Raw genomic sequence first — 24,937 nt, forward strand, 5'->3', positions numbered from 1 at the left:
GGTGAACTGACGTTGAATCATAATGAATAAGTTAATTAGTGAAACTGTTAAAAAATAGTATATGGCCTATTAAATATATTACTCTATTGTTATCATATAGAAACATCATGGAATATTGTACATCATATTAGCATCAACATACATTATTGTTTCATTCAATTTCACATAATAAGGATATTTCATATTTTCAAGTTCAGAAGTCAGAACCCATCACCTGCTATGTAAAAGAGACAGAAGAATGCACAATGGTCAATGCTATCCGGGATCCTTGGGACATCCCTACCCTAAACCCTAACCTTAACCATTTAAATGTCAACTTCAACGGGCTAGGGACTTCCCAAGGATGTATCTCCACCTGAAAATAAATGATCTAAGTGATTGATAGTTGGTATTCAGCAGTCATAAAGCCTTATTTACTTTAATGAACTACTAAAATAGTGATTTTGTCAGAGCACAGACAGCAGCTCTACACTTTATTGACTGACTGATCCATTCATCCTTCCATCCCTCCTCTCCTCTGAAGACCCAGTGAGGGTGGAGCTCAGTCAGAGAGCTGTTGAGGGACTGGTTAGGAAGAACACTTCTACAGCCAGAGAGGTGAGAGGTCACACATGGTTTAGATGGTAAATATTATGTCCCCTTAGCGGTTCATCACGTCAGCAAAAGGTAATATGTTCCATCATCCATGTTTATTTACATTAGTGCAAATTGTCCACTGATACTGGTGCAATTTTCTCACCCCCTTTGGCCGTATGAAAGTTAATTTCCCCTCAGGCACACACATTTGTTCTTTGATATTATGAAGGTAATTTGTGTAGAATGTACTTTCCCCCACATCTCTTTACATTGCTTATGCATATTTGGTGGCCTGACTGCGTCAAAGGCTCATCCTGTTAGATCTGAACCTAATGGAGCTTAGAGTGATCGGATGACAGAAATCACATTTAGGTGCCAGGTGTAACTGAGGCCATAGATGCTCCATATCCAGTACTTTGAGTGTTTTATATAATATGACTAAATATGTTTCTTTCTGTGTTGCAGGGGCAGTCAAGAAATGGAACAGCAAGGACACAGGACATGACATAAGCAGAGCTGTGGGAGACCACCTCAAGCCTCTGGTAGAGCCGGGGGTGGTGTTTACCACTCCACCACGCCTTCAGCAGGCTGGAAATGTGGGATTGATACTGTTTTTCATACTAAGATGGACAAAGAGTTTGTTGATTGGTCAGTCATTGGGTTAATTTGTTGTTTCAGACATTTCAGACATGAAACACAGGAAAAAACAAAAAACTATGAAAATAAACAAATGTTTAATACACAAACATAAGAGGATAAAAAACTGAATAACTGAAAAACTAAACTTAGTAACAACAACTGGGACCTAAAAGACACCCACCATGAGACCCACTAAATCTGCCCAAGAGGCAAACAAAAGAAAAACCCACAATAAACTTAAAGACAGGAAGCAAACCAAAAAGGTGGAGCAACTAAAGGTGTTGACTCTCCACATCTATCAAGACAACTGGAGCACTGGGCCAGACACTCTTAAATAGAACCTGGACCAGCTCAGGTGAAACACCTTCCCACTAACGAGATGGACAAGCCAGCACAGGTGTAACACATACTGACTAACAAGGCGACACCAATCGGTGCGCCCTACGTGCTAACGAGCTATACGCAATAAAGTCCAACCTCAAAACATAAATGGAAAAACCAAAGCCTGTAACACCTTCCCCCTTAAGACAACAAATATATCCTATATTTTTGTTGGACAAGTTTGCTCACCACCAACAGAAAACAACTTCCATTTCACATTATAATCAACTACAATGCTTCACCAATATAAACATGGTGTCTACTGGCTGTCAACAATTAAAAACAAGAAAAAAAACATTTCTAAATAATAATATACAATCGTAACTTTTCTCCTTTTTCTTTCTATAGAATTCAAAAAACTGACTCACTAGCTTCTAGAACTCTCGTCTCCCTAAAACCCACTCGCTTCTAGAACTCTCGTCCCCTTGGAACGAGCCCAAACAAAACTCATCTCCAATACGGAAAACCGTGCAGTCAAAATAAATTGTGATCCATGGCAATGCACTGGCTAAACGCAAAACACAAATATTTTTGACTGCCCATTCTTGAGACAATCAGCACCCAAGTTGTCCTTAACACGGACGTGTCTGATTTCAAGAGGAAACTCCTGCAATATCCGTAGTAACTTTCCACCTCACTGCGGAGCTTCTCTCTCTTTTCAGGGATCACTCTATAGGCATGTTGTTGGATCGGGGCCCAGTCCCCAATGTCATGCTCTAGTACATTTGGGTTGGCACATCTGAGAATGAACCCTGCTATTCTAAAAGAAGGGCAACAATGTCAATATATTAGGGGGGAAATCAGGTTGTACGTGATGTTGGAATGCATTTAAATGTAGGGGTCGCTAAACAAAGGAACGCAACACTTATTGTCATAACTCATCGATATCATGCTAAAATCATTTATGTGACAGGAGGGAGATGAGGTTGCACGTCCTGTTAAAACTAGCAGCTCAAAAACCACACTGAATCTGGGAATAATGTGTACTTACTAAATCACATAAATAGTACTCATTCAATTCAGAGCCTGGATTTTCCCCCTGAGGCTAATATCCATATCATGCTGAAATCAATAGAACAGGGGACAAACATTTAGGCTTCTACATTGTGACATCATTAAAATACTCCTACTACAATGTTAAAACATTCTACATTGTGACATTAATTAATTGATATCATGAAACAACTGCTTCATGTATTTTCTGATGTTTAGTCAGAGATCCTTTATCAGATTACCTCTGGTCACAGCTAAGAGGTTTCTCTCCTGTGTGTATTCTCTGGTGTTGTTTGACTGAGTAAAACTCTTCCCATATTGATCACAGCTATAAGATTTCTATTATGTGTGTTTTCTCTGGTGTACATTCAGCTGCCCAGATGTAACAAAACTCTTCACACATTGATTACAGCTATAAGGTTTCTCTCCTGTGTGTGTTCTCTGGTGTAAAGTCAGAGAGCCAGATGTAGTAAAACTCTTCCCACATTGATCACAGCTATACGGTTTCTCTCCTGAGTGTGTTCTCTGGTGCACTGTCAGATAGGCAGAAGTAGTAAAACTCTTCCCACATTCATCACAGCTATTCAATTTCTCTCCTGTGTGTCTTCTCTGGTGTAAAGTCAGATTTCTAGATGTAACAAAACTCTTCCCACATTGATCACAGTTATAAGGTTTCTCTCCTGTGTGTGTTCTCTGGTGTATAGTCAGATTGCTAGATGCAGTAAAACTCTTCCCACATTGAACACAGCTATAAGGTTTCTCTCCTGTGTGTATTCTCTGGTGTATAGTCAGATTGCTAGATGCAGTAAAACTCTTCCCACATTGAACACAGCTATAAGGTTTCTCTCCTGTGTGTATTCTCTGGTGTATAGTCAGATTGCTAGATGCAGTAAAACTCTTCCCACATTGACCACAGCTATAAGGTTTCTCTCCTGTGTGTGTTCTCTGGTGTATAGTCAGATTGCTAGATGCAGTAAAACTCTTCCCACATTGACCACAGCTATAAGATTTCTCTCCTGTGTGTATTATCAGATGTTGAGTCAGATGGCAAGATCTACCAAAACTCTTCCCACATTGAACACAGCTATAAGGTTTCTCTCCTGTGTGTGTTCTCTGGTGTACTGTCAGATCTCCAGATTGACTAAAACTCTTCCCACATTGATCACAGCTATAAGGTTTCTCTCCTGTGTGTGTTCTCTGATGAATTTTAATGCCTGATGAGGTGAATCTCTTCCCACAGTCAGAGCAGCAGTGAGTTCTCTTCCCTGTGGATCTCTGCAGGTGTTTATTGAGGTGTTCTGATCTGGAGAGACTCTTCTCTGCCTCGTCAGCATAATGAGGTTGTTGAGGCTCCCCAGAGGATCCACGATAGTCCCGTATCTCTCCTGTGTGAACAACAAAGTCAGATGATTAAAGGCCCACAACAGTGGAAATCCACTGTAAAAGGTGATGCCAACAGCGTAGCCATGATGTTGTACAACAATTGACGTTTGTAATGAATGTTAAAATTATTTGACAATTGTCTTAAAATGAGCAAGAATAGTCATATTTTAGTAGTAAGATCGATGATTGTAGACTAGAAATAAGTTATTCATGTTGTTGAAACTCTAAGCAGTGTGTCAGACGACTTTTGGTCTCCAATATTGGCCCCTTTCTGTGTTTAATAAAATTGCGGAACAAGGGCGATGCGCACACAATTTGATTGCAGAAACACCTCCCTGCTAATGAGGAAACCGATAGTTATGGATGTAGTATATCTGCTAATGAGGAAACCACTAGTTATGGATGTAGTATATCTGCCTGGAGCAAAAATGGTGTGCAAAGCTTTTAGTTTTTCACAATGTATTCTGAATGTGAATGGGGGAAAACTCCGGGGAGTAACCTCTATTTCCAGGTTGATTATGAGTGCATTTCACACTACTTTGGATTATAATTGTAAGGCTTGTTTGAATGTCCTGTTTAATATGTTTGAAGAATTATAAGTAATTATTGAAGAACCACGTTAATGACAGTATCCATTTGGGTGTTGTCAATAAAGTAAAGATTTTATTTGTATATTTCTCATATATATAGCAAAGCAGACCGACAAAAAAACAGAGTTACACGTGGGATAAACAAAAGTACAGTCAATAACACAATAGAAAAATCTATATACAGTGTGTGCAAATGGAGTAAGGAGGTAAGGCAATAAATAGGCCATAGAAGTGAAGTAATTACAATTTAGCAAATTAACACTGGAGTGATAGATGTGCAGATGATGATGTGCAAGTAGAATTACTGGTGTGCAAAAGAGCAAAAAAAGTAAATAAAAACATGGGGATGAGGTAGGCAGTTGGATGGGCTATTTACAGATGGGCTGTGTACAGCTGCAGCGATCTGTAAGCTGCTCAGATAGCTGATGCTTAAAGTTAGTGAGGGAGATATAAGTCTCCAAACTCAGCGATTTTTGCAATTCGTTCCAGTCATTGGCAGCAGAGAACTGGAAGGAAAGGCGGCCAAAGGAGGTGTTGGCTTTGGGGATGACCAGTGAGATATACCTCCTGGAGCGTGTGCTACGGGTGGGTGTTGCTATGGTGACCAGTGAGCTGAGGGAAGGCGGCCTAGCAAAGGCTTATAGATGACCTGGAGAAAGTGGGTTTGGAGACGAATATGTAGAGAGGGCCAGCCGACGAGAGCATACAGGTCCTAGTGGTGGGTGGTATATGGGGCTTTGGTGACAAAACGGATGGTACTGTGATAGACTGCATCCAGTTTGCTGAGTAGAGTGTTGGAGGCTATTTTGAAAATGACATCACCGAAGTCAAGGATCGGTAGGATAGTCAGTTTTACGAGGGTATGTTTGGCAGCGTGAGTGAAGGAGGCTTTGTTGCGGAAAAGGAAGCCGATTCTAGATTTAATTTTGGATTGGAGATGCCTAATGTGAGTCTGGAAGGAGAGTTTACAGTCTAGCCAGACACATAGGTATTTATAGTTTTCCACATATTCTATGTCAGAATCGTAGTGATGCTGGGCGGAGGGAGGGGGGGGGCAGCGATAGGTTGAAGAGCATACATTTAGTTTTACTAGCGTTTAAGAGCAGTTGGAGGCCACGGATGGAGTGTTGTATGGCATTGAAGCACGTTTGGAGGTTTGTTAACACAGTGTCCAAAGAAGGTCCAGATGTATACAGAATGGTGTCGTCTGCGTAGAGGTGGATCAAGGAATCACCCGCAGCAAGAGCAATATCGTTGGTATATACAGAGAAAGGAGTCGGTCCGAGAATTGAACCCTGTGGTACCCCCATAGACTGCCAGAGGTACAGACAACAGGTCCTCCGATTTGACACACTGAACTCTGTCTGAGAAGTAGTTGGTGAACCAGGCGAGTCAGTCATTTTAGAAACCAAGGCTATTGAGTCTGCCGATAAGAATACGGTGATTGACAGAGGCGAAAAAGCTTTGGCCAGGTTGATGAAGACGGCTGCACAGTACTGTCTTTTATCAATGGCGGTTATGATACCGTTTAGTACCTTGAGCGTGGCTGAGGTGCACCCGTGACCAGCTCGGAAACTGGATTGCACAGCGGAGAAGGTACGGTGGGATTCAAAATGGTCAGTGGTCTGTTAACTTGACTTTCAAAGACTTTAGAACGGCAGGGCAGGATGGATATAGGTCTGTAATAGTTTGGGTCTAGAGTGTCACCCCCTTTGAAGAGGGGGATGACCGCGGCAGCTTTCCAATCTTTAGGAACCTTGTTCTCCATGGACTTTACAGTGTCCCAAAACTTTTTGGAGTTAGATCTACAGGATGCAAATTTCTGTTTGAAAAAGCTAGCCTTTGCTTTCCTAACTGACTGTGTGTATTGGTTCCTGACTTCTCTGAAAAGTTGCATATCGCGGGGACTATTCGATGTTAGTGCAGTACGCCACAGGATGTTTTTGTGCTGGTCGAGGGCAGTCAGGTCTGGAGTGAACCAAGGGCTATATCTATTCTTAGTTCTACATTTTTTGAAGGGGCATGCTTATTTAAGGTGGTGAGGAAATTACAATTAAAAAACAACCAGGCATCCCCTACTGACAGGATGAGGTCAATATCCTTCCAGGATACCCGGGCCAGGTCGATTAGAAATGCCTGCTTGCACAAGTGTTTTAGGGAGCGTTTGACAGTGATGAGGTGTGGTCGTTTGACCGCGGACCCATAACGGATGCAGGCAATGATCACTGAGATCCTGATTGAAAACAGCAGAGGTGTATTTGGAGGGCAAGTTGGTCAGGATAATATCTATGAGGATGCCAATGTTTACGGATTTAGGGTTGTACCTGGTGGGTTTCTTGATAATTTGTGTGAGATTGAGGGCATCTAGCTTGGATTGTAGGACGGCGGGGGTGTTAACCTCACTAGGGTATTTTCACCTCCGGATGAAAAGCGTGCCCAAAGTAAACTTGGTAGATTTGGACAGAAAACACTCTAAAGTTTCCAAAACTGTTAAAATAATGTCTGTGAGTATAACAGAACTGATATGACAGGCGAAAACCTGAGAAACATCCATCCAGGAAGTGGGATTTTTATATTTTTGTAGTTTTCCATTGACTGCCTATACAGATTCCATTGACTTAGGACTCAAATTGCACTTCCTATGGCTTCCACTAGATGTCAACTGTCTTTAAAAATTGTTTCAGGCTTGTATTCTGAAAATTGACAGAGTAAGACCACTCCGAATGAGTGAACCATTCAGTGTCCCAGAATGCGCCGTTCTTGTTTACCTTTGAAATGTTATCTATTATTTAGGCTAAAAACAACCTGAGGATTGATTATAAACATCGTTTGACATGTTTCTACGAACTTTACTGATACTATTCAGATTTTTCGTCTGGATGTTGTGATTGCCTTTGAGCCTGTGGATTACTGAACAAAACTGAAGTTTTTGGATATAAAGAGAGACTTTATCGAACAAAACTAACATTTATTGAGTAAATGGGAGTCTTGTGAGTGCAACGATATGAATATCATCAAAGGTAAGTGATTAGTTTTATTGCTATTTCTGACTTGTGTAACTCCTCTACTTGGCTGGTAACTGTTAATCTTTAAACTGATGTATAACACTTGTATGTTTTATGAATTTTTATAATGAGTATTTCTGTTTTTGAATTTGGCGCTCTGCAATTTCACTGGATGTTGGCCAGGTGGGACGGTAGCGTCCCACACCTCCTAGAGAGGTAAGCATATCCCAGTTTAGGTCACCTAACAGAACAAACTGAAGATAGATGGGGCCAATCAATTCACATATGGTGTCCAGAGCACAGCTGGGAACTGAGGGGTGTCTATAACAGTGAGAGACTTATTTATGGAGAGATTCGTTTTTAAAATTAGAAGCTCGAACTGTTTGGGTTTAGACCTGGAAAGCATGATACAACTTTGCAGGCCATCTCTGCAGTAGATTGCAACTCCTCCCCCTTTGGCAGTTCTATCTTGACGGGAAATGTTGTAGATGGGGCTGGAAATTTCTGAATTTTTGGTGGCCTTCCAAAGCCAGGATTCAGACACGGCAAGGACATCAAGGTTGGAGTGTGCTAAAGCAGTGAGTATAACAGACTTAGGGAGGAGGCTTCTGATGTTAACATGCATGAAACCAAGGCTTTTATGGTTACAGAAAGTCAACAAATGAGAGCGCCTGGGGACACACAGGGCCTGGGTTAACCTCTACATCACCCGAGGAACAGAGGAGTAGGATGAGGGTACGGCTAAAGGCTATCAGTACTGGTCGTCTAGTGCTTTGGGAACAGAGAATAAAAGGAGCAGATTTCTGGGTGTGGTAGGATAGATTCAAGGCATAATGTAGACAGGGGTATGGTAGAGTGTGGGTACAGTAGAGGTAAACCTAGGCACTGAGTGACGATAAGAGGTTGCATCTCTGGAGGCACCAGTTATGCTAGGTGAGGTCACCGCATGTGTGGGAAGTGGGACAAAGTAGTTCTCTGAGGCATGTTGAGTGGGACTAGGGGCTACGCAGTAAAATAAAAACAATGATAACTACCCTAAACAACAGTATACAAGGCATATTGACATTAGAGGGACATAAAGCGAGGCATAAATCAATCACAGGTGTTGATTGGGAGAGCTAGATAAGACAACAACGGGTAAGACAACAGTTAATCAGCTAAGACAACAAAAACACGTAAAATGGCGATGAATGGGCTGAGAGGGTCAGTTAACTACACACAGGGCCTGAGTTCGAGGCTGGGGCCGACAGATAAACAAAATAAACAAAATGGAGAACCGTGATGAATGAACAGTCCAGCAGTCATCAGCTATGTAGCCAAGTGATCATAGGGTCCAGTGAACAGCAATATATGAACCAGGGAAGCCGCTAGGTAGTCATTACTACGCTAGCCGGGAGATGCGCCTGGCTCGAGGCTAACTGGTGCTAGCTTCGGGACAAGGGTGTTAGCCACTATAGCCAATCCGGTGCAAAGGTCCAGAGTGTACGGCAGGAATCCGGTGATGTAGTGGCTTCTAGTCGTCTTAGTGAAGAGTCTGGGAGACATCAGCTGTGTAGCCGAGTGATCATAGGGTCCACTGAGCAGGCCGGGAGATGGGCCTGGCTCAAGGCTAGCGTCGAGGCTGGGCCACTCGGTAGCAGCTAGCCAGCTGAGATTATCTGGTGTAATGGTCCAGAGCTTACGGCAGGAATACGGTGATGTAGAGAAAAACAGTCCGATATGCTCAGGGTTGATATCGCGCTGTGCAGACTGGCAGGTGTTATCCAGGCTAAAAGCGGCTGGTGTCTCAGCTAAAAAGGTAAAGGCCGCTAGCAGTGGCTAACAATGACTAAATAGCTAGTAGCTCATTAGCTGGTTAGCTTCTGATGGCTAGCTTCTGATGGAGGTTCTAGCTATAAGGTCAAAAAAAAAAAATTGCAGATCCGTATCATATTGGGTGAGGCGGGTTGCCGGAAGGTATATTTAATTAAAAAATTGAGAAAGTTTTAAATATATTGCAATATATACAAAAAAAGACAAAAAATACATACCATTTACAACAAACAGGTCTTAATGCTACACCATCTTGGATTACAAGATGACTCAGTTAAAAACCATTGGATTTAGCAAACTCTGAAATTATTTAGTATTTCTGTGCCCACGAAAACTGTTTTCCCAGCGTAACATAAGGAGCCACTAGTTCGAGTGCATTTCAGAATACAAAAAAACTGTCCAACAGCAAGATCCCTTATTTAAGTTGAAGTTCATCATATGACAAGCGTAACGTTATGACTATAACTACTGTTCCCTGAAGGAGGGAAACTAGGTACAACATACTATTAAATCCACGCCTCGCTGGAAGCACCACCGTCCACAGGTGATGAGAGTGAGGCTTGGATTTATTCCTTAAAATGTAATGCCGCTCTTCACCAACCCAGGAAAGGGCGGGGACAAACAGGTGTTGAACCTCGATTCCCTCCTTAAGGGAATAGTAATTATAATCAAAGTTACACTCCCTTTCAGTCGGTCAACTTCGGTACAACATACTATGGGGAAATACAATCATCCCCCAACCGACCCAAACGGATACGAAATGAAACGTCCCCTGGCAGACCACCCAGACCTGACCCTACAAGATGCATCAGTTTTGTCAATTTATTCATTGTCTTTTGTTTGAAACACTCCTGTCAATGTTGAGTAAGGACGCACACCTGATTACCCATATAGAAGTAGGATTAATCTATCTGGCCTGCACACAAATGTAGACCTATAAATGTGCCCATTTGGGGATGTCTGATAGTATTACTCATTGTCTTAACGCTGCACCACTAATGAGTTGTGGAGCTTCTCAAAGTAACTTTTTCTTCACCTCCAAACAGCAAGTAAACAAAGTCTAATCAAAATCAATTGCGAATGACAATAGTTCCTCAAAGTATTTTCGTAAAATATTTACAGCTCTTGCCCTTTCGATAACCACTCAGCAGAAAAGGGAAAAATGTAATGCTCTGATCCAGTGGAAATGTCATAAAATACCTGATTACTGTCCAGAACTGGAGCAGGAAACTGAGGGCCTGGAATATTTTATACAATGTTGCAAGCTTGCTACCCGAGTTTCCTGACCCAGTTGATAGTTGATACAATGTTTCAAGTTTGTCGCAGACAGGCCATGTGCAGCCAATGTGATTTCTAGGATATTTATTTTTATCAGGATATTTTCTACCTGCAGAATGCAATGTTTTTATTTGTTGGCTTTATGTAGGCTATTTTTTTACATAGTTGGCAATGGCAATAAAAGTTATTTAGATTTGTATAATTTTCATTTAGACAGAATGTAGATTAATCACAGACAATCATTTTGAGATACTATTACAAATTAAATGAAACTGTTCCAGTAAAATGTGCATATGAAAATCATAACTGGCACACAGATTGGTAGAAATGGTCAGATAAATTGTCACTCCAACTGGAAAAGGTTGCCGACTGCTGGTGTAGTCTATTACTGAAAATTTCAGGAGCAGAACGGCAGAATTTACGAAGTCCAGCAGCAGAGGGAGGGGGCTCCCTCCGGTCGAGTTGTGTTGACGACCGGCTCCCTCCGGTCGGGTTGTGTTGACGACCGGCTCCCTCCGGTCGGGTTGTGTTGACGACCGGCTCCCTCCGGTCGGGTTGTGTTGACGACCGGCTCCCTCCGGTCGGGTTGTGTTGACGACCGGCTCCCTCCGGTCGGGTTGTGTTGACGACCGGCTCCCTCCGGTCGGGTTGTGTTGACGACCGGCTCCCTCCGGTCGGGTTATGTTGACGACCGGCTCCCTCCGGTCGGGTTGTGTTGACGACCGGCTCCCTCCGGTCGGGTTATGTTGACGACCGGCTCCCTCCGGTCGGGTTGTGTTGACGACCGGCTCCCTCCGGTCGGGTTATGTTGACGACCGGCTCCCTCCGGTCGGGTTGTGTTGACGACCGGCTCCCTCCGGTCGGGTTGTGTTGACGACCGGCTCCCTCCGGTCGGGTTGTGTTGACGACCGACTCCCTCCGGTCGGGTTGTGTTGACGACCGGCTCCCCCCGGTCGGGTATGCTGACGACCGGCTCCCTCCGGTCAGGTTATGTTGACGACCGGCTCCCTCCGGTCGGGTTGTGTTGACGACCGGCTCCCTCCGGTCAGGCTATGTTGACGACCGGCTCCCTCTGGTCGGGTTATGTTGACGACCGGCTCCCTCTAGTCAGGTTATATTGATGACTGGCTCCCTTTAGTCATTTGTGTGTATAATTTATTTAATCAAACAGCGTGCTTAAAGCATCAAACAAGTTCAGTACATATAGATTTTATAAAAACACATGGGGCGATTGGTAGAAAGAACAGATGACTCTTGGTTGACCAAGATGTACTTTAGTTGGGGACAGCACTAGAACATGATTTTGGGGCTCCCAGGTAGCGCAGAGGACACTGCATCTCAGGGCTTGAGGCGCCACTACAGACACCCGGGATCAAATCCAGGCTGTATCACAACCGACCGTGATTGGGAGTCCCATAGGGCGGCGCACAATTGGCCCAGCGTCTTCCGGGGTAGGCAGTCATTGTAAATAAGATTTTGTTCATAACTGACTTGCCTAGTTAAATAAAGGTTACATTCAAATTAATAAGTAAATAGTGTTTCATGACAAACCATTTCTTACAAATCCGTCAAGGCACCAACTTAGAGAAGGGTTTAAAACAAAGGTTTCAAACCAATTCATGAATGTAATTGAATCTAGGTATGTCTTACCTTTAATGTAAGGGCATAAAAAAAAATTGGCTGAATATTATACAATGACTTATCACCAGCTCTAATAATTAGCCTCCACAGGAAATCTACACTGGCAATTCTAGAATATACGATATAGCCTAGAAACCTGGTTAAACTATCACTATGACATCATGGATGAATACTAGAATATACTATATATCCTAGAAACCTGGTTAAACTATCATTATGACATCATGGATGAATTCTAGAATATACTATATATCCTAGAAACCTGGTAAAACTATCATTATGATATCATGGATGGCCAGTCCTTGTATTCATAGTGTAGTGAATTCAGGGGGTTGCCCTGAGCTGAACTCAAACCTGGGTCTAGTGACCGTCAAGCCAACACCTTATAACTGTTACGCCAAGATGTCTGAACTTCTTGACGAGATCGCTAGGTGTTGGGTTACGGTTGCTACAATAGCTTTCTCAATGAATTTGAGAGTGGTTACATTTCTCCAGCCCCCATCCCTCAGCTGTTTACCAAACCAAGTCTCTTGGCAGCCATTTTGTTGCTGTTTAAATCCTAGGTTGTCCCTTTAAAAAAGCCACACATCAATCAACCAATCTGAAGTTGAAACAATAACAAAGCAGTCATTCCACCACTGTTTTGCTAATAAGATGATGATGGGCCTGGAGACATTTAACTACTCTCAAATTCATAGACAGACCTATGGATGCAAGGACTGACCATCCATGATATCAACATTATAGTTTTAACCATGTTGAGGCTGTTGATTTACATTGTTTCTAAACATTGGAGTAAAAAAAGCTTATTTTGGGTTCTGATGGGGAACAACAGTTGAACTAAGCTCATGAGGCATGTGTTATATTCTCCAACAATCAATGGCTATTGCAGATTTCCCTTTTAACACCAAACATCAGTTCAACAACTGCAGAGTTTGTACCTCTGTATTTAAGACAGTACTTACCAGTGGTAATCACGGCCCGGTTTCTCAAAACCATCTTATGGCTAAGTTCATCTTTAGAACCACTGGATGCCTTAACTTGCGTTTGGGAAATCGGGCCCAGATATCCAGTTTCTTCCTCCTCTTCTTCTGATGAGACCGTAAACTCCCCATCCTCCGCTTTCACTTCAAAAACTGAATCCTCCTCATCTTTTACTGTAACACCCTCCTCCTCTTTCACTCTGAACGCCTCTTCTTTCACTGTAACGTCTTCCTCTTCTTTCACTGAAACGTCTTTCTCTTCTTCTTTCAGGGTAACAACCTCACCCTCTACTTGTTTTTGTATTGTAACATCCTTCTCTTCCTCCTCCTCTTTGATGAGAGCTTCTTTCTCCGTCCAACAGACCGTCTCTTCTTCAGCAGGAAGAGAGTAATTTAGTGAACTCATGGTCGGAGATGTTAGCTAGCTAGGCTAATGCTAACTTAACCAGCCCGCTAGCTGAATAATAACAACAGCACCGTAAATATGAAATTAAATAGGATAACTAACCAACTAGACGACAGACAAGGGTTTAAAATACAGTGGCTAATATACACTAAAGCGTCTAAAGAGCTTTATGGGTTCGGCTACTTTGTCTAGCAAGCTACCAAGGTGGCGGACTAACTGTTGCTGCTGCTGAAAGAAGCGTTACGTCCACTAGATTACACGTCACACTAACAGCATTGCGTTCCGTCCACTAGATTATACGTCACACTAACAGCATTGCGTTCCGTCCACTAGATTATACGTCACACTAACAGCATTGCCTTAAAATCGCCCACCGCCATCAGCTGACTGGAGTGGGTAACGCTCAGTCTGAACCTCTGACTGCGATGGAGATGTGCGACTTTAAGACAATGACGCTAGTGTGACGTAAAATATATATTATAATGTTCAGACAAAAAGTTAGTGTAGGAAGCATGAGTTTTTACTCACCAGTGTAACAATACAGTGTGGTTAAAGACTTAGTAACTTAGTTGTGTTCACGATCTGGTTCCCTATAAGCACAACCAGTTATGTTTTTGAATGATCACATATGTATTAATTTATTTCGGGATTCTGGGTAATCCACAGCAGATTTATGGAGAATTGCTCTGTGGGTGAGTTCAAAATGGAATAGTACCGGGATAGAAATATATAAATTTGACATTACATCATAAAATCCACCTTTTAAATCATACATTAGCAATTTATGTTTTAGTAACTACTGTTGTTGGTTTGGCGTCAAATAAGCCTCTCTTTATATGTTATTTGCCAAATCTCAGTTTTCCATGTGGGTTTTATGCTAAAGTTCCCTCTTTCAAATTGGTATCTAACTGGAAAATGCATCTTCTTTAGGAGTGCTATTTTTACCCTGTCGACTACTGATCGTTCATCCACACTGTGTGTCTCATCAATGCAGGTAATTTATGACAAATGTATAAAGTATATGTTTTATAAATTCATGAACACCAGACAGTTTATTTGCCCGGTTTTGTTAGTTTAGGTGTATTATACTTCCTCGCCTGTAGAGGGGGACATTGAGTCATTTTCCAGGTTCATTTGATATATTTTGATACTAAAATGGATGACAGTTTATTCTGATGATGTGAACATGAGACACATGGAAACAATTGATTAATTTATAATAGTAAATTAGGAATTAGTAGGAATTGTTAAATCCACTATACGATCACAATAACTTTGATAGACATTTCAATCGTTTTTTTGTTAGTATATTATAGGGCAGATTAATGTAGAATTGCTGTGGGAGTGCTATTTATATCCCGTCACTACTGATCATTCATCCATACTGTGTGTGTCCCATCATTGCAGCTTTGGAAATAAATGAACTATCCATCCATTGCTCCTTCCTGTGTTGACTCACTGACTTGAGAGACCAGGAAGGTCACACTAGCTCGATAGGTTGATATCTAGCTCAAGCTTCACCTCATGCTTTTCATTAACTGTGTGGTTGTGTTATCTAGTGGGAACCTGTTAGCACGGTGGGCTCTGGTGCCTTCTTGCCGTGGGCTCAAAATGACAGAGGAAATCAACCTACTTGCTCCTTTTTGTTTTGTCAACTTTTCGATGGGGATGTTATGTTTGATACCGGAGGTACGAGGCCTTGAAAGCATTAAACTTTAAAGCAGTGTGCTGATGCCTGTATCACTTTATCAGCAGCACGTCATCAATGACGTCTGAAGATTCATTTCGTCGAACAACCACCTGATTGGTTTGGTATTGGGCTTGTTCGACACTGCTGGCGACTGCCAACTGACTGATCTACAAATTACCTTACATCATAAATAACTACTCATTACTATTGAAGCAGTGTCACTTTATCAGCATTGATCAATGACTTCTGAAGGTTAATTTTCTCCCGTCATTCTGTTTGTCTCTGATCTTTTGATCTGCAAACACGTTTAGGCTAATAGCTAGTTGGCTAAATAGCTAACGTTAGCTGGTTGGCTATGCTGGTTAGGCTAATAGCTAGTTGGCTAAATAGCTAACGTTAGCTGGTTGGCTACGCTGGTTAGGCTAATAGCTAGTTGGCTAAATAGCTAACGTTAGCTGGTTGGCTACGCTGGTTAGGCTAATAGCTAGTTGGCTAAATAGCTAACGTTAGCTGGCCGGCTAAGATTACTGCATATAGCTAACGTTAGCTGGCCGGCTAAGATAACTACATATAGCTAACGTTAGCTGGCTGGCTAAGATAACTGCAAATAGCTCATGTTAGCTGGCCGGCTAAGATAACTGCATATAGCTAACTTTAGCTGGCCGGCTAAGATAATTGCATATAGCTAATGTTAGCTGGCCGGCTAAGATAACTGCATATAGCTCATGTTAGCTGGCCGGGTAATATAACTGCATATAGCTAACGTTAGCTGGCCGGCTAAGATAACTGCATATAGCTCATGTTAGCTGGCTGGCTAAGATAACTGCATATAGTTAACGTTAGCTGGCTGGCTAAGATAACTGCATTTAGCTAATGTTAGCTGGCTGACAAAGATAACATTCTTTGATATTTGGTTAGATGACGTTTTGTATCTCCAAAACGTTGGTTTACTTTAAATCACTCAAGTCATGAGTGCAAACGATTAGTTTAATTTGAAGTTCTACATTTTGTTAGGATTTATGTTTATGCACTATAGCCTGTTAGCATATTGTTTGAAGATGAATATTGTTTTGTTACACAAACAATACAGATTACTAGTTAAGACCATGTATGATATAGTATAAGATAGTAAGGTGCACCTGTAATTATTTTAAACCTGGACCCCATTTTAGAAGTATTGAAAAATGTAAATGTATTAGTTACATTTAAAAAGTTAGTTACAGTTAAATTAACCTAGGAACTAACCATGAGACAGAAATGAGAAAATATTCCTGTAGGTTAAAATATTGTTGAAAAACAACTAATTGATTAGCTATGTTTGGGAATAGCATTGTGTGACTGCGATATGAGAGTATGATTGTGTAAGATTACACGTCACACTGACAGAATCACCTGAAAGACGCACATCGCCATCTGTTGACTGGAGTTGGTATCGCAGTTGAGAAAATACTTTCAGACAAAAAGCTAAAAAGCGACTGCATCTAAAAACCATCGACTCGCTTTGAAAACGGGCGATGTGGCATCAGAAACATTTATTATAGTGTAAAAATGTACTTCAAAGTGCAGCTAAATAGAATAACTTTGGTCATACCCACTCAGCCCGTGACGTCCAAGGACGTTGAATTATGGGCCATATCCGGTCTGTCTGTTGTGGCCGCTATTTCGCCCCAAAATAGTCATCCCAAATTGGGCTGTGTATAAACTATGTAAATGTCTCTCGGACAAGGTGAGTTTCATCAATATACACTCTAAAAAGTAAAGGTTCCTGGAGTATCCTTTAGGTGTTCTTCAAATTGAAACTGGGGGGGAACCCCTAAAAGTTATTTGAAGAACCTTTTGTGGGAACCCCTATAAGTTCTTTGAAGAACCCCTTATCATGGTTCCTCAAAGAACCTTTTGGGGTTCATGTTTTAACTCCCTGTCCACCCTCCCTGCATTATAAAAACATATTTTAATAACATTAATAACAATATTGATTTAAATAATTCATTGTTTATTTAGTGGCACCACAAATGTAAATTAATATTTACAAAACAATTTACCAAGCAAAACACATTACAAAATTGCAAAATTTCTGCAGACATGTCAGACCATAATAAATAATACATTTACTTTGTATAGTGCTTTTCATGACATTTAAAAAATATATAAATAATGATGTACAATAAAAACAACATACATTAAAAATGAATCATAGGTAAACTAACAATATTGTAGACTTGATGCAAAATAGAGATTTTTCAGCTTTAGTGTGTATATCATATCCACTTAGTTATGTTAGGAAGTTTGCCATCTTTATGACCGGCCCTGGTAACTTCACCCCAACTTCTCTTATCCCCAGAACACAGTAACTTTGGAACATAAATAAAAAATACAGCCCTAGCAGAGCCCCAAGTCCCATGGGGACGTCCTCGAGGGCGTGGATGTTCTCCCCATCAAAGGCCAGCGGGATTTCACTCTCACGGTGAAATGGATTTCCACCGATGTGCAGTAAAGGAGTGAAGAGCGGTGAAATCTGTGTCAACAAAAGTAAGAAAAGATTAATACACATACAATTAACAAAGAACATAACAAATGTTCAGCTGTAGTTTTATATCAGCATGCACACCTATGTTTATGAAGAAACAGATGATTGGTGCATAGGCATACCTTGTCACGGACATAAAGGCCACTCGGGTCCTCATTGAAGAGGTTGGGCAAGAGCAGAATCGCTGCTGTGGTCTCCAGTCCTAGTAAAGTAAAGCAATGATCTTACTACACTTGCTAATTTTATTACAAAATACATTAGAGAAAGGGAAGAAATAAGAGCAAATACCTCTTCTGTATTGTCCTTCAGGAACTGTCAAAATAGCAGGATGATGTCCTCACCCCTGCCTTGCCTCTCTACCTCTGATAGTCCTTGAATTATCTTTTTGTCTATATCCATTCCATGGACTTGATTAATTTCCGAGAAGATCTGAAAAGATCATTTGCAAACATTTGTATGCTAAGAGATTTCAGTTTGTATTGACTGCTATGTAGGTTAAATGTACACTTCAAATGCAGCTGTCCTACAACATATCTGTACCTTCTTCTTAATCTCAATTGCATTGTGTCCATGTTCTGTCCTATAAGAATTTCAAGGAAGAGAAAATGTGTCAAAGAATAGTCTTACAAGCATTAAAATATATATATATTGAAAGATAAATGGCATCGACATACAATGTAAAATATAAGAACATATTGGAGAAAGCACTAGCCAATACAGTACTGCCATACAGTAACAGTACTGCCATACAGGCCTAATATCACATTTCAAGATATCTTTGTACACAAATTGTTCAATATTTTATCAGGCTGACTTGAAAGATTATACGCAACATTTTGCTGCGTGGCAATACTGTGTTTGTACTAAAGAGGTAGTCTAGACACTGTATTAATACAATTATGCATTTGAATCTCATCTACAGCTACCATCTAAGATATTAATTTCCCTCCACAAGGGGGCGTACATGTAACGTTTCCAAATGGGATAGTATTGTCCATGTAACGTTTCCAAAATGGGATAGTATTGTCCATGTAACGTTTCCAAAATGGGATAGTATTGTCCATGTAACGTTTCCAAAATGGAATAGTATTGTACATGTAATGTTTCCAAAATGGGATAGTATTGTACATGTAACGTTATGCCCCCTTGTGAGTTAATAGTATTGCATGCTGTAGCAGGCTATATAAAGAGGAAGACCTCCATTGACGATTCAGTTCGTTGTAACATCTCGTCTGGACAGGTCACCGTCCTTAGTTAGTTAGTTAACGTTAGCTAGTTCATTATCACAAAAGTGAGAACTGCTCTAGATTGGAAACTTACGTTAATGAGTGTAAAGCCATGTTGGCTTTATGGAAACGATATACAATATATGGGAAAGAATATAGTTCAGGAAATGGTGAAATCAAATCAAGCTTTATTTATACAGCACATTTCAGACATGGATGCAACACAACAGCTTCACAGGAAATAATCCAAACCTAGTTGTGCCTAGTTAGGACATAACGTTAGCTAGCTAGATAACGGTACTGTACTGTAGCTCAAACAACGCCGACGGTCAAACCCAGCTTTCTAATATTTACGGTAATTAACTATAGTAACGTTATGGAAGATAATCACAGAAAACCATCATTGTCTTCGTTATTCATTATTAGTATGTTATATTATTGTAATAAATTATTTCGAGACATATTCAGAGCCAAACATCAACCCAACTTAACCTTTTTAACTTGTTGTCGCATCCAAACTTGCCACAATCGTTTTCAGTTGTAATTGCGAAGTTCCCGGAAGAAGTCCAGCAACAACGGAGGTTCCTCGATGAACCCACCTTCTAACAAGTTCTTTGAAGAACCTTTTGGGGCTGTTTTTCATTGACCAAGAACCCTACGGTTCTTAGGGGATCTGAGAACAACTCCAGTTGAACCCTTCATTTTTAGAGTTGTAGTCGGCTCTATTTACTCTCAGATTCAAAACATGATGATTAGCATCAACGATCAAGTCAGCTGCTGCTGCTCCAATACAGTATGAGGTGAGACGGTGAACTGACGTTGAACCGGGCAGTCAGCTGCTGCTGCTCCAATACAGTATGAGGTGAGACGTTGAACCGGGCAGTCAGCTGCTGCTGCTCCAATACAGTATGAGGTGAGACGGTGAACTGATTGAACCGGGCAGTCAGCTGCTGCTGCTCCAATACAGTATGAGGTGAGACGGTGAACTGATTGAACCGGGCAGTCAGCTGCTGCTGCTCCAATACAGTATGAGGTGAGACGGTGAACTGATGTTGAACCGGGCAGTCAGCTGCTGCTGCTCCAATACAGTATGAGATGAGACGGTGAACTGATGTTGAATCATAATGAATAAGTTAATTAGTGAAACTGTTAAAAAATAGTATATGGCATATAATAGTATACGGAATGTTGTACATCATATTAAATATATTACTCTATTGTTATCATATAGAAACATCATGGAATATTGTACATCATATTAAATATATTACTCTATTGTTATCATATAGAAACATCATGGAATATTGTACATCATATTAGCATCAACATACATTATTGTTTCATTCAATTTCACATAATAAGGACATTTCATATTTTCAAGTACAGAAGTCAGAACCCATCACCTGCTATGTAAAAGAGACAGAAGGCACAATGGTCAATGCTATCCGGGATCCTTGGGACATCCCTACCCTAAACCCTAACCTTAACCATTTAAATGTCAACTTCAACGGGCTAGGGACTTCCCAAGGATGTATCTCCACCTGAAAATAAATGATCTAAGTGATTGATAGTTGGTATTCAGCAGTCATAAAGCCTTATTTACTTTAATGAACTACTAAAATAGTGATTTTGTCAGAGCACAGACAGCAGCTCTACACTTTATTGACTGACTGATCCATTCATCCTTCCATCCCTCCTCTCCTCTGAAGACCCAGTGAGGGTGGAGCTCAGTCAGAGAGCTGTTGAGGGACTGGTTAGGAAGAACACTTCTACAGCCAGAGAGGTGAGAGGTCACACATGGTTTAGATGGTAAATATTATGTCCCCTTAGCGGTTCATCACGTCAGCAAAAGGTAATATGTTCCATCATTCATGTTTATTTACATTAGTGCAAATTGTCCACTGATACTGGTGCAATTTTCTCACCCCCTTTGGCCGTATGAAAGTTAATTTCCCCTCAGGCACACACATTTGTTCTTTGATATTATGAAGGTAATTTGTGTAGAATGTACTTTCCCCCACATCTCTTTACATTGCTTATGCATATTTGGTGGCCTGACTGCGTCAAAGGCTCATCCTGTTAGATCTGAACCTAATGGAGCTTAGAGTGATCGGATGACAGAAATCACATTTAGGTGCCAGGTGTAACTGAGGCCATAGATGCTCCATATCATTACTTTGAGTGTTTTATATAATATGACTGAATATGTTTCTTTCTGTGTTGCAGGGGCAGTCAAGAAATGGAACAGCAAGGACACAGGACATGACATAAGCAGAGCTGTGGGAGACCACCTCAAGCCTCTGGTAGAGCCGGGGGTGGTGTTTACCACTCCACCACACCTTCAGCAGGCTGGAAATGTGGGATTGATACTGTTTTTTCATACTAAGATGGACAAAGAGTTTGTTGATTGGTCAGTCATTGGGTTAATTTGTTGTTTCAGACATTTCAGACATGAAACACAGGAAAAAACAAAAAACTATGAAAATAAACAAATGTTTAATACACAAACATAAGAGGATAAAAAACTGAATAACTGAAAAACTAAACTTAGTAACAACAACTGGGACCTAAAAGACACCCACCATGAGACCCACTAAATCTGCCCAAGAGGCAAACAAAAGAAAAACCCACAATAAACTTAAAGACAGGAAGCAAACCAAAAAGGTGGAGCAACTAAAGGTGTTGACTCTCCACATCTATCAAGACAACTGGAGCACTGGGCCAGACGCTCTTAAATAGAACCTGAACCAGCTCAGGTGAAACACCTTCCCACTAACGAGATGGACAAGCCAGCACAGGTGTAACACATACTGACTAACAAGGTGACACCAATCGGTGCGCCCTACGTGCTAACGAGCTATACGCAATAAAGTCCAACCTCAAAACATAAATGGAAAAACCAAAGCCTGTAACACCTTTCCCCTTTAGACAACAAAGATATCCTATATTTTTGTTGGACAAGTTTGCTCACCACCAACAGAAAACAACTTCCATTTCACATTATAATCAACTACTATGCTTCACCAATATAAACATGGTGTCTACTGGCTGTCAACAATTAAAAACAAGAAAAAAAAACATTTCTAAATAATAATATACAATCGTAACTTTTCTCCTTTTTCTTTCTATAGAATTCAAAAAACTGACTCACTAGCTTCTAGAACTCTCGTCTCCCTAAAACCCACTCGCTTCTAGAACTCTCGTCCCCTTGGAACGAGCCCAAACAAAACTCATCTCCAATACGGAAAACCGTGCAGTCAAAATAAATTGTGATCCATGGCAACTCACTGGCTAAACGCAAAACACAAATATTTTTGACTGCCCATTCTTGAGACAATCAGCACCCAAGTTGTCCTTAACACGGACGTGTCTGATTTCAAGAGGAAACTCCTGCAATATCCGTAGTAACTTTCCACCTCACTGCGGAGCTTCTCTCTCTTTTCAGGGATCACTCTATAGGCATGTTGTTGGATCGGGGCCCAGTCCCCAATGTCATGCTCTAGTACATTTGGGTTGGCACATCTGAGAATGAACCCTGCTATTCTAAAAGAAGGGCAACAATGTCAATATATTAGGGGGGAAATCAGGTTGTACGTGATGTTGGAATGCATTTAAATGTAGGGGTCGCTAAACAAAGGAACGCAACACTTATTGTCATAACTCATCGATATCATGCTAAAATCATTTATGTGACAGGAGGGAGATGAGGTTGCACGTCCTGTTAAAACTAGCAGCTCAAAAACCACACTGAATCTGGGAATAATGTGTACTTACTAAATCACATAAATAGTACTCATTCAATTCAGAGCCTGGATTTTCCCCCTGAGGCTAATATCCATATCATGCTGAAATCAATAGAACAGGGGACAAACATTTAGGCTTCTACATTGTGACATCATTAAAATACTCCTACTACAATGTTAAAACATTCTACATTGTGACATTAATTAATTGATATCATGAAACAACTGCTTCATGTATTTTCTGATGTTAAGTCAGAGATCTTTTATCAGATTACCTCTGGTCACAGCTAAGAGGTTTCTCTCCTGTGTGTATTCTCTGGTGTTGTTTGACTGAGTAAAACTCTTCCCATATTGATCACAGCTATAAGATTTCTATTATGTGTGTTTTCTCTGGTGTACATTCAGCTGCCCAGATGTAACAAAACTCTTCACACATTGATTACAGCTATAATGTTTCTCTCCTGTGTGTGTTCTCTGGTGTAAAGTCAGAGAGCCAGATGTAGTAAAACTCTTCCCACATTGATCACAGCTATACGGTTTCTCTCCTGTGTGTGTTCTCTGGTGCACTGTCAGATAGGCAGAAGTAGTAAAACTCTTCCCACATTCATCACAGCTATTCAATTTCTCTCCTGTGTGTCTTCTCTGGTGTAAAGTCAGATTTCTAGATGTAACAAAACTCTTCCCACATTGATCACAGTTATAAGGTTTCTCTCCTGTGTGTGTTCTCTGGTGTATAGTCAGATTGCTAGATGCAGTAAAACTCTTCCCACATTGAACACAGCTATAAAGTTTCTCTCCTGTGTGTATTCTCTGGTGTATAGTCAGATTGCTAGATGCAGTAAAACTCTTCCCACATTGAACACAGCTATAAGGTTTATCTCCTGTGTGTATTCTCTGGTGTATAGTCAGATTGCTAGATGCAGTAAAACTCTTCCCACATTGACCACAGCTATAAGGTTTCTCTCCTGTGTGTGTTCTCTGGTGTATAGTCAGATTGCTAGATGCAGTAAAACTCTTCCCACATTGACCACAGCTATAAGATTTCTCTCCTGTGTGTATTATCAGATGTTGAGTCAGATGGCAAGATCTACCAAAACTCTTCCCACATTGAACACAGCTATAAGGTTTCTCTCCTGTGTGTGTTCTCTGATGAATTTTAATGCCTGATGAGGTGAATCTCTTCCCACAGTCAGAGCAGCAGTGAGTTCTCTTCCCTGTGGATCTCTGCAGGTGTTTATTGAGGTGTTCTGATCTGGAGAGACTCTTCTCTGCCTCGTCAGCATAATGAGGTTGTTGAGGCTCCCCAGAGGATCCACGATAGTCCCGTATCTCTCCTGTGTGAACAACAAAGTCAGATGATTAAAGGCCCACAACAGTGGAAATCCACTGTAAAAGGTGATGCCAACAGCGTAGCCATGATGTTGTACAACAATTGACGTTTGTAATGAATGTTAAAATTATTTGACAATTGTCTTAAAATGAGCAAGAATAGTCATATTTTAGTAGTAAGATCGATGATTGTAGACTAGAAATAAGTTATTCATGTTGTTGAAACTCTAAGCAGTGTGTCAGACGACTTTTGGTCTCCAATATTGGCCCCTTTCTGTGTTTAATAAAATTGCGGAACAAGGGCGATGCGCACACAATTTGATTGCAGAAACACCTCCCTGCTAATGAGGAAACCGATAGTTATGGATGTAGTATATCTGCTAATGAGGAAACCACTAGTTATGGATGTAGTATATCTGCCTGGAGCAAAAATGGTGAGCAAAGCTTTTAGTTTTTCACAATGTATTCTGAATGTGAATGGGGGAAAACTCCGGGGAGTAACCTCTATTTCCAGGTTGATTATGAGTGCATTTCACACTACTTTGGATTATAATTGTAAGGCTTGTTTGAATGTCCTGTTTAATATGTTTGAAGAATTATAAGTAATTATTGAAGAACCACGTTAATGACAGTATCCATTTGGGTGTTGTCAATAAAGTAAAGATTTTATTTGTATATTTCTCATATATATAGCAAAGCAGACCGACAAAAAAACAACAGAGTTACACGTGGGAT

General features: G+C 40.9%; 2 protein-coding genes across 2 annotated transcripts in view; both read right to left on the reverse strand.

Moving 5' to 3' along the window:
* The window catches only part of LOC139548984 (zinc finger protein 180-like), a 347,214-nt gene that overhangs the window by 103,082 nt on the left and 219,195 nt on the right, over nucleotides 1–24,937 (reverse strand). The window lies entirely within an intron of this gene.
* LOC139548548 (zinc finger protein ZFP2-like) lies at nucleotides 1,292–13,937 on the reverse strand. The gene is made up of 2 exons (XM_071358266.1): nucleotides 13,264–13,937; nucleotides 1,292–3,974 (listed from the first exon to the last, which is right to left on the reverse strand). The coding sequence occupies exons 1-2, from the start codon at nucleotides 13,685–13,687 to the stop codon at nucleotides 2,932–2,934; spliced, it is 1,467 nt and encodes a 488-aa protein (XP_071214367.1). The 5' UTR covers nucleotides 13,688–13,937; the 3' UTR covers nucleotides 1,292–2,931.

Source organism: Salvelinus alpinus, chromosome 2 (assembly GCF_045679555.1).
Source record: "Salvelinus alpinus chromosome 2, SLU_Salpinus.1, whole genome shotgun sequence".
Lineage (NCBI taxonomy): Eukaryota > Metazoa > Chordata > Actinopteri > Salmoniformes > Salmonidae > Salvelinus > Salvelinus alpinus.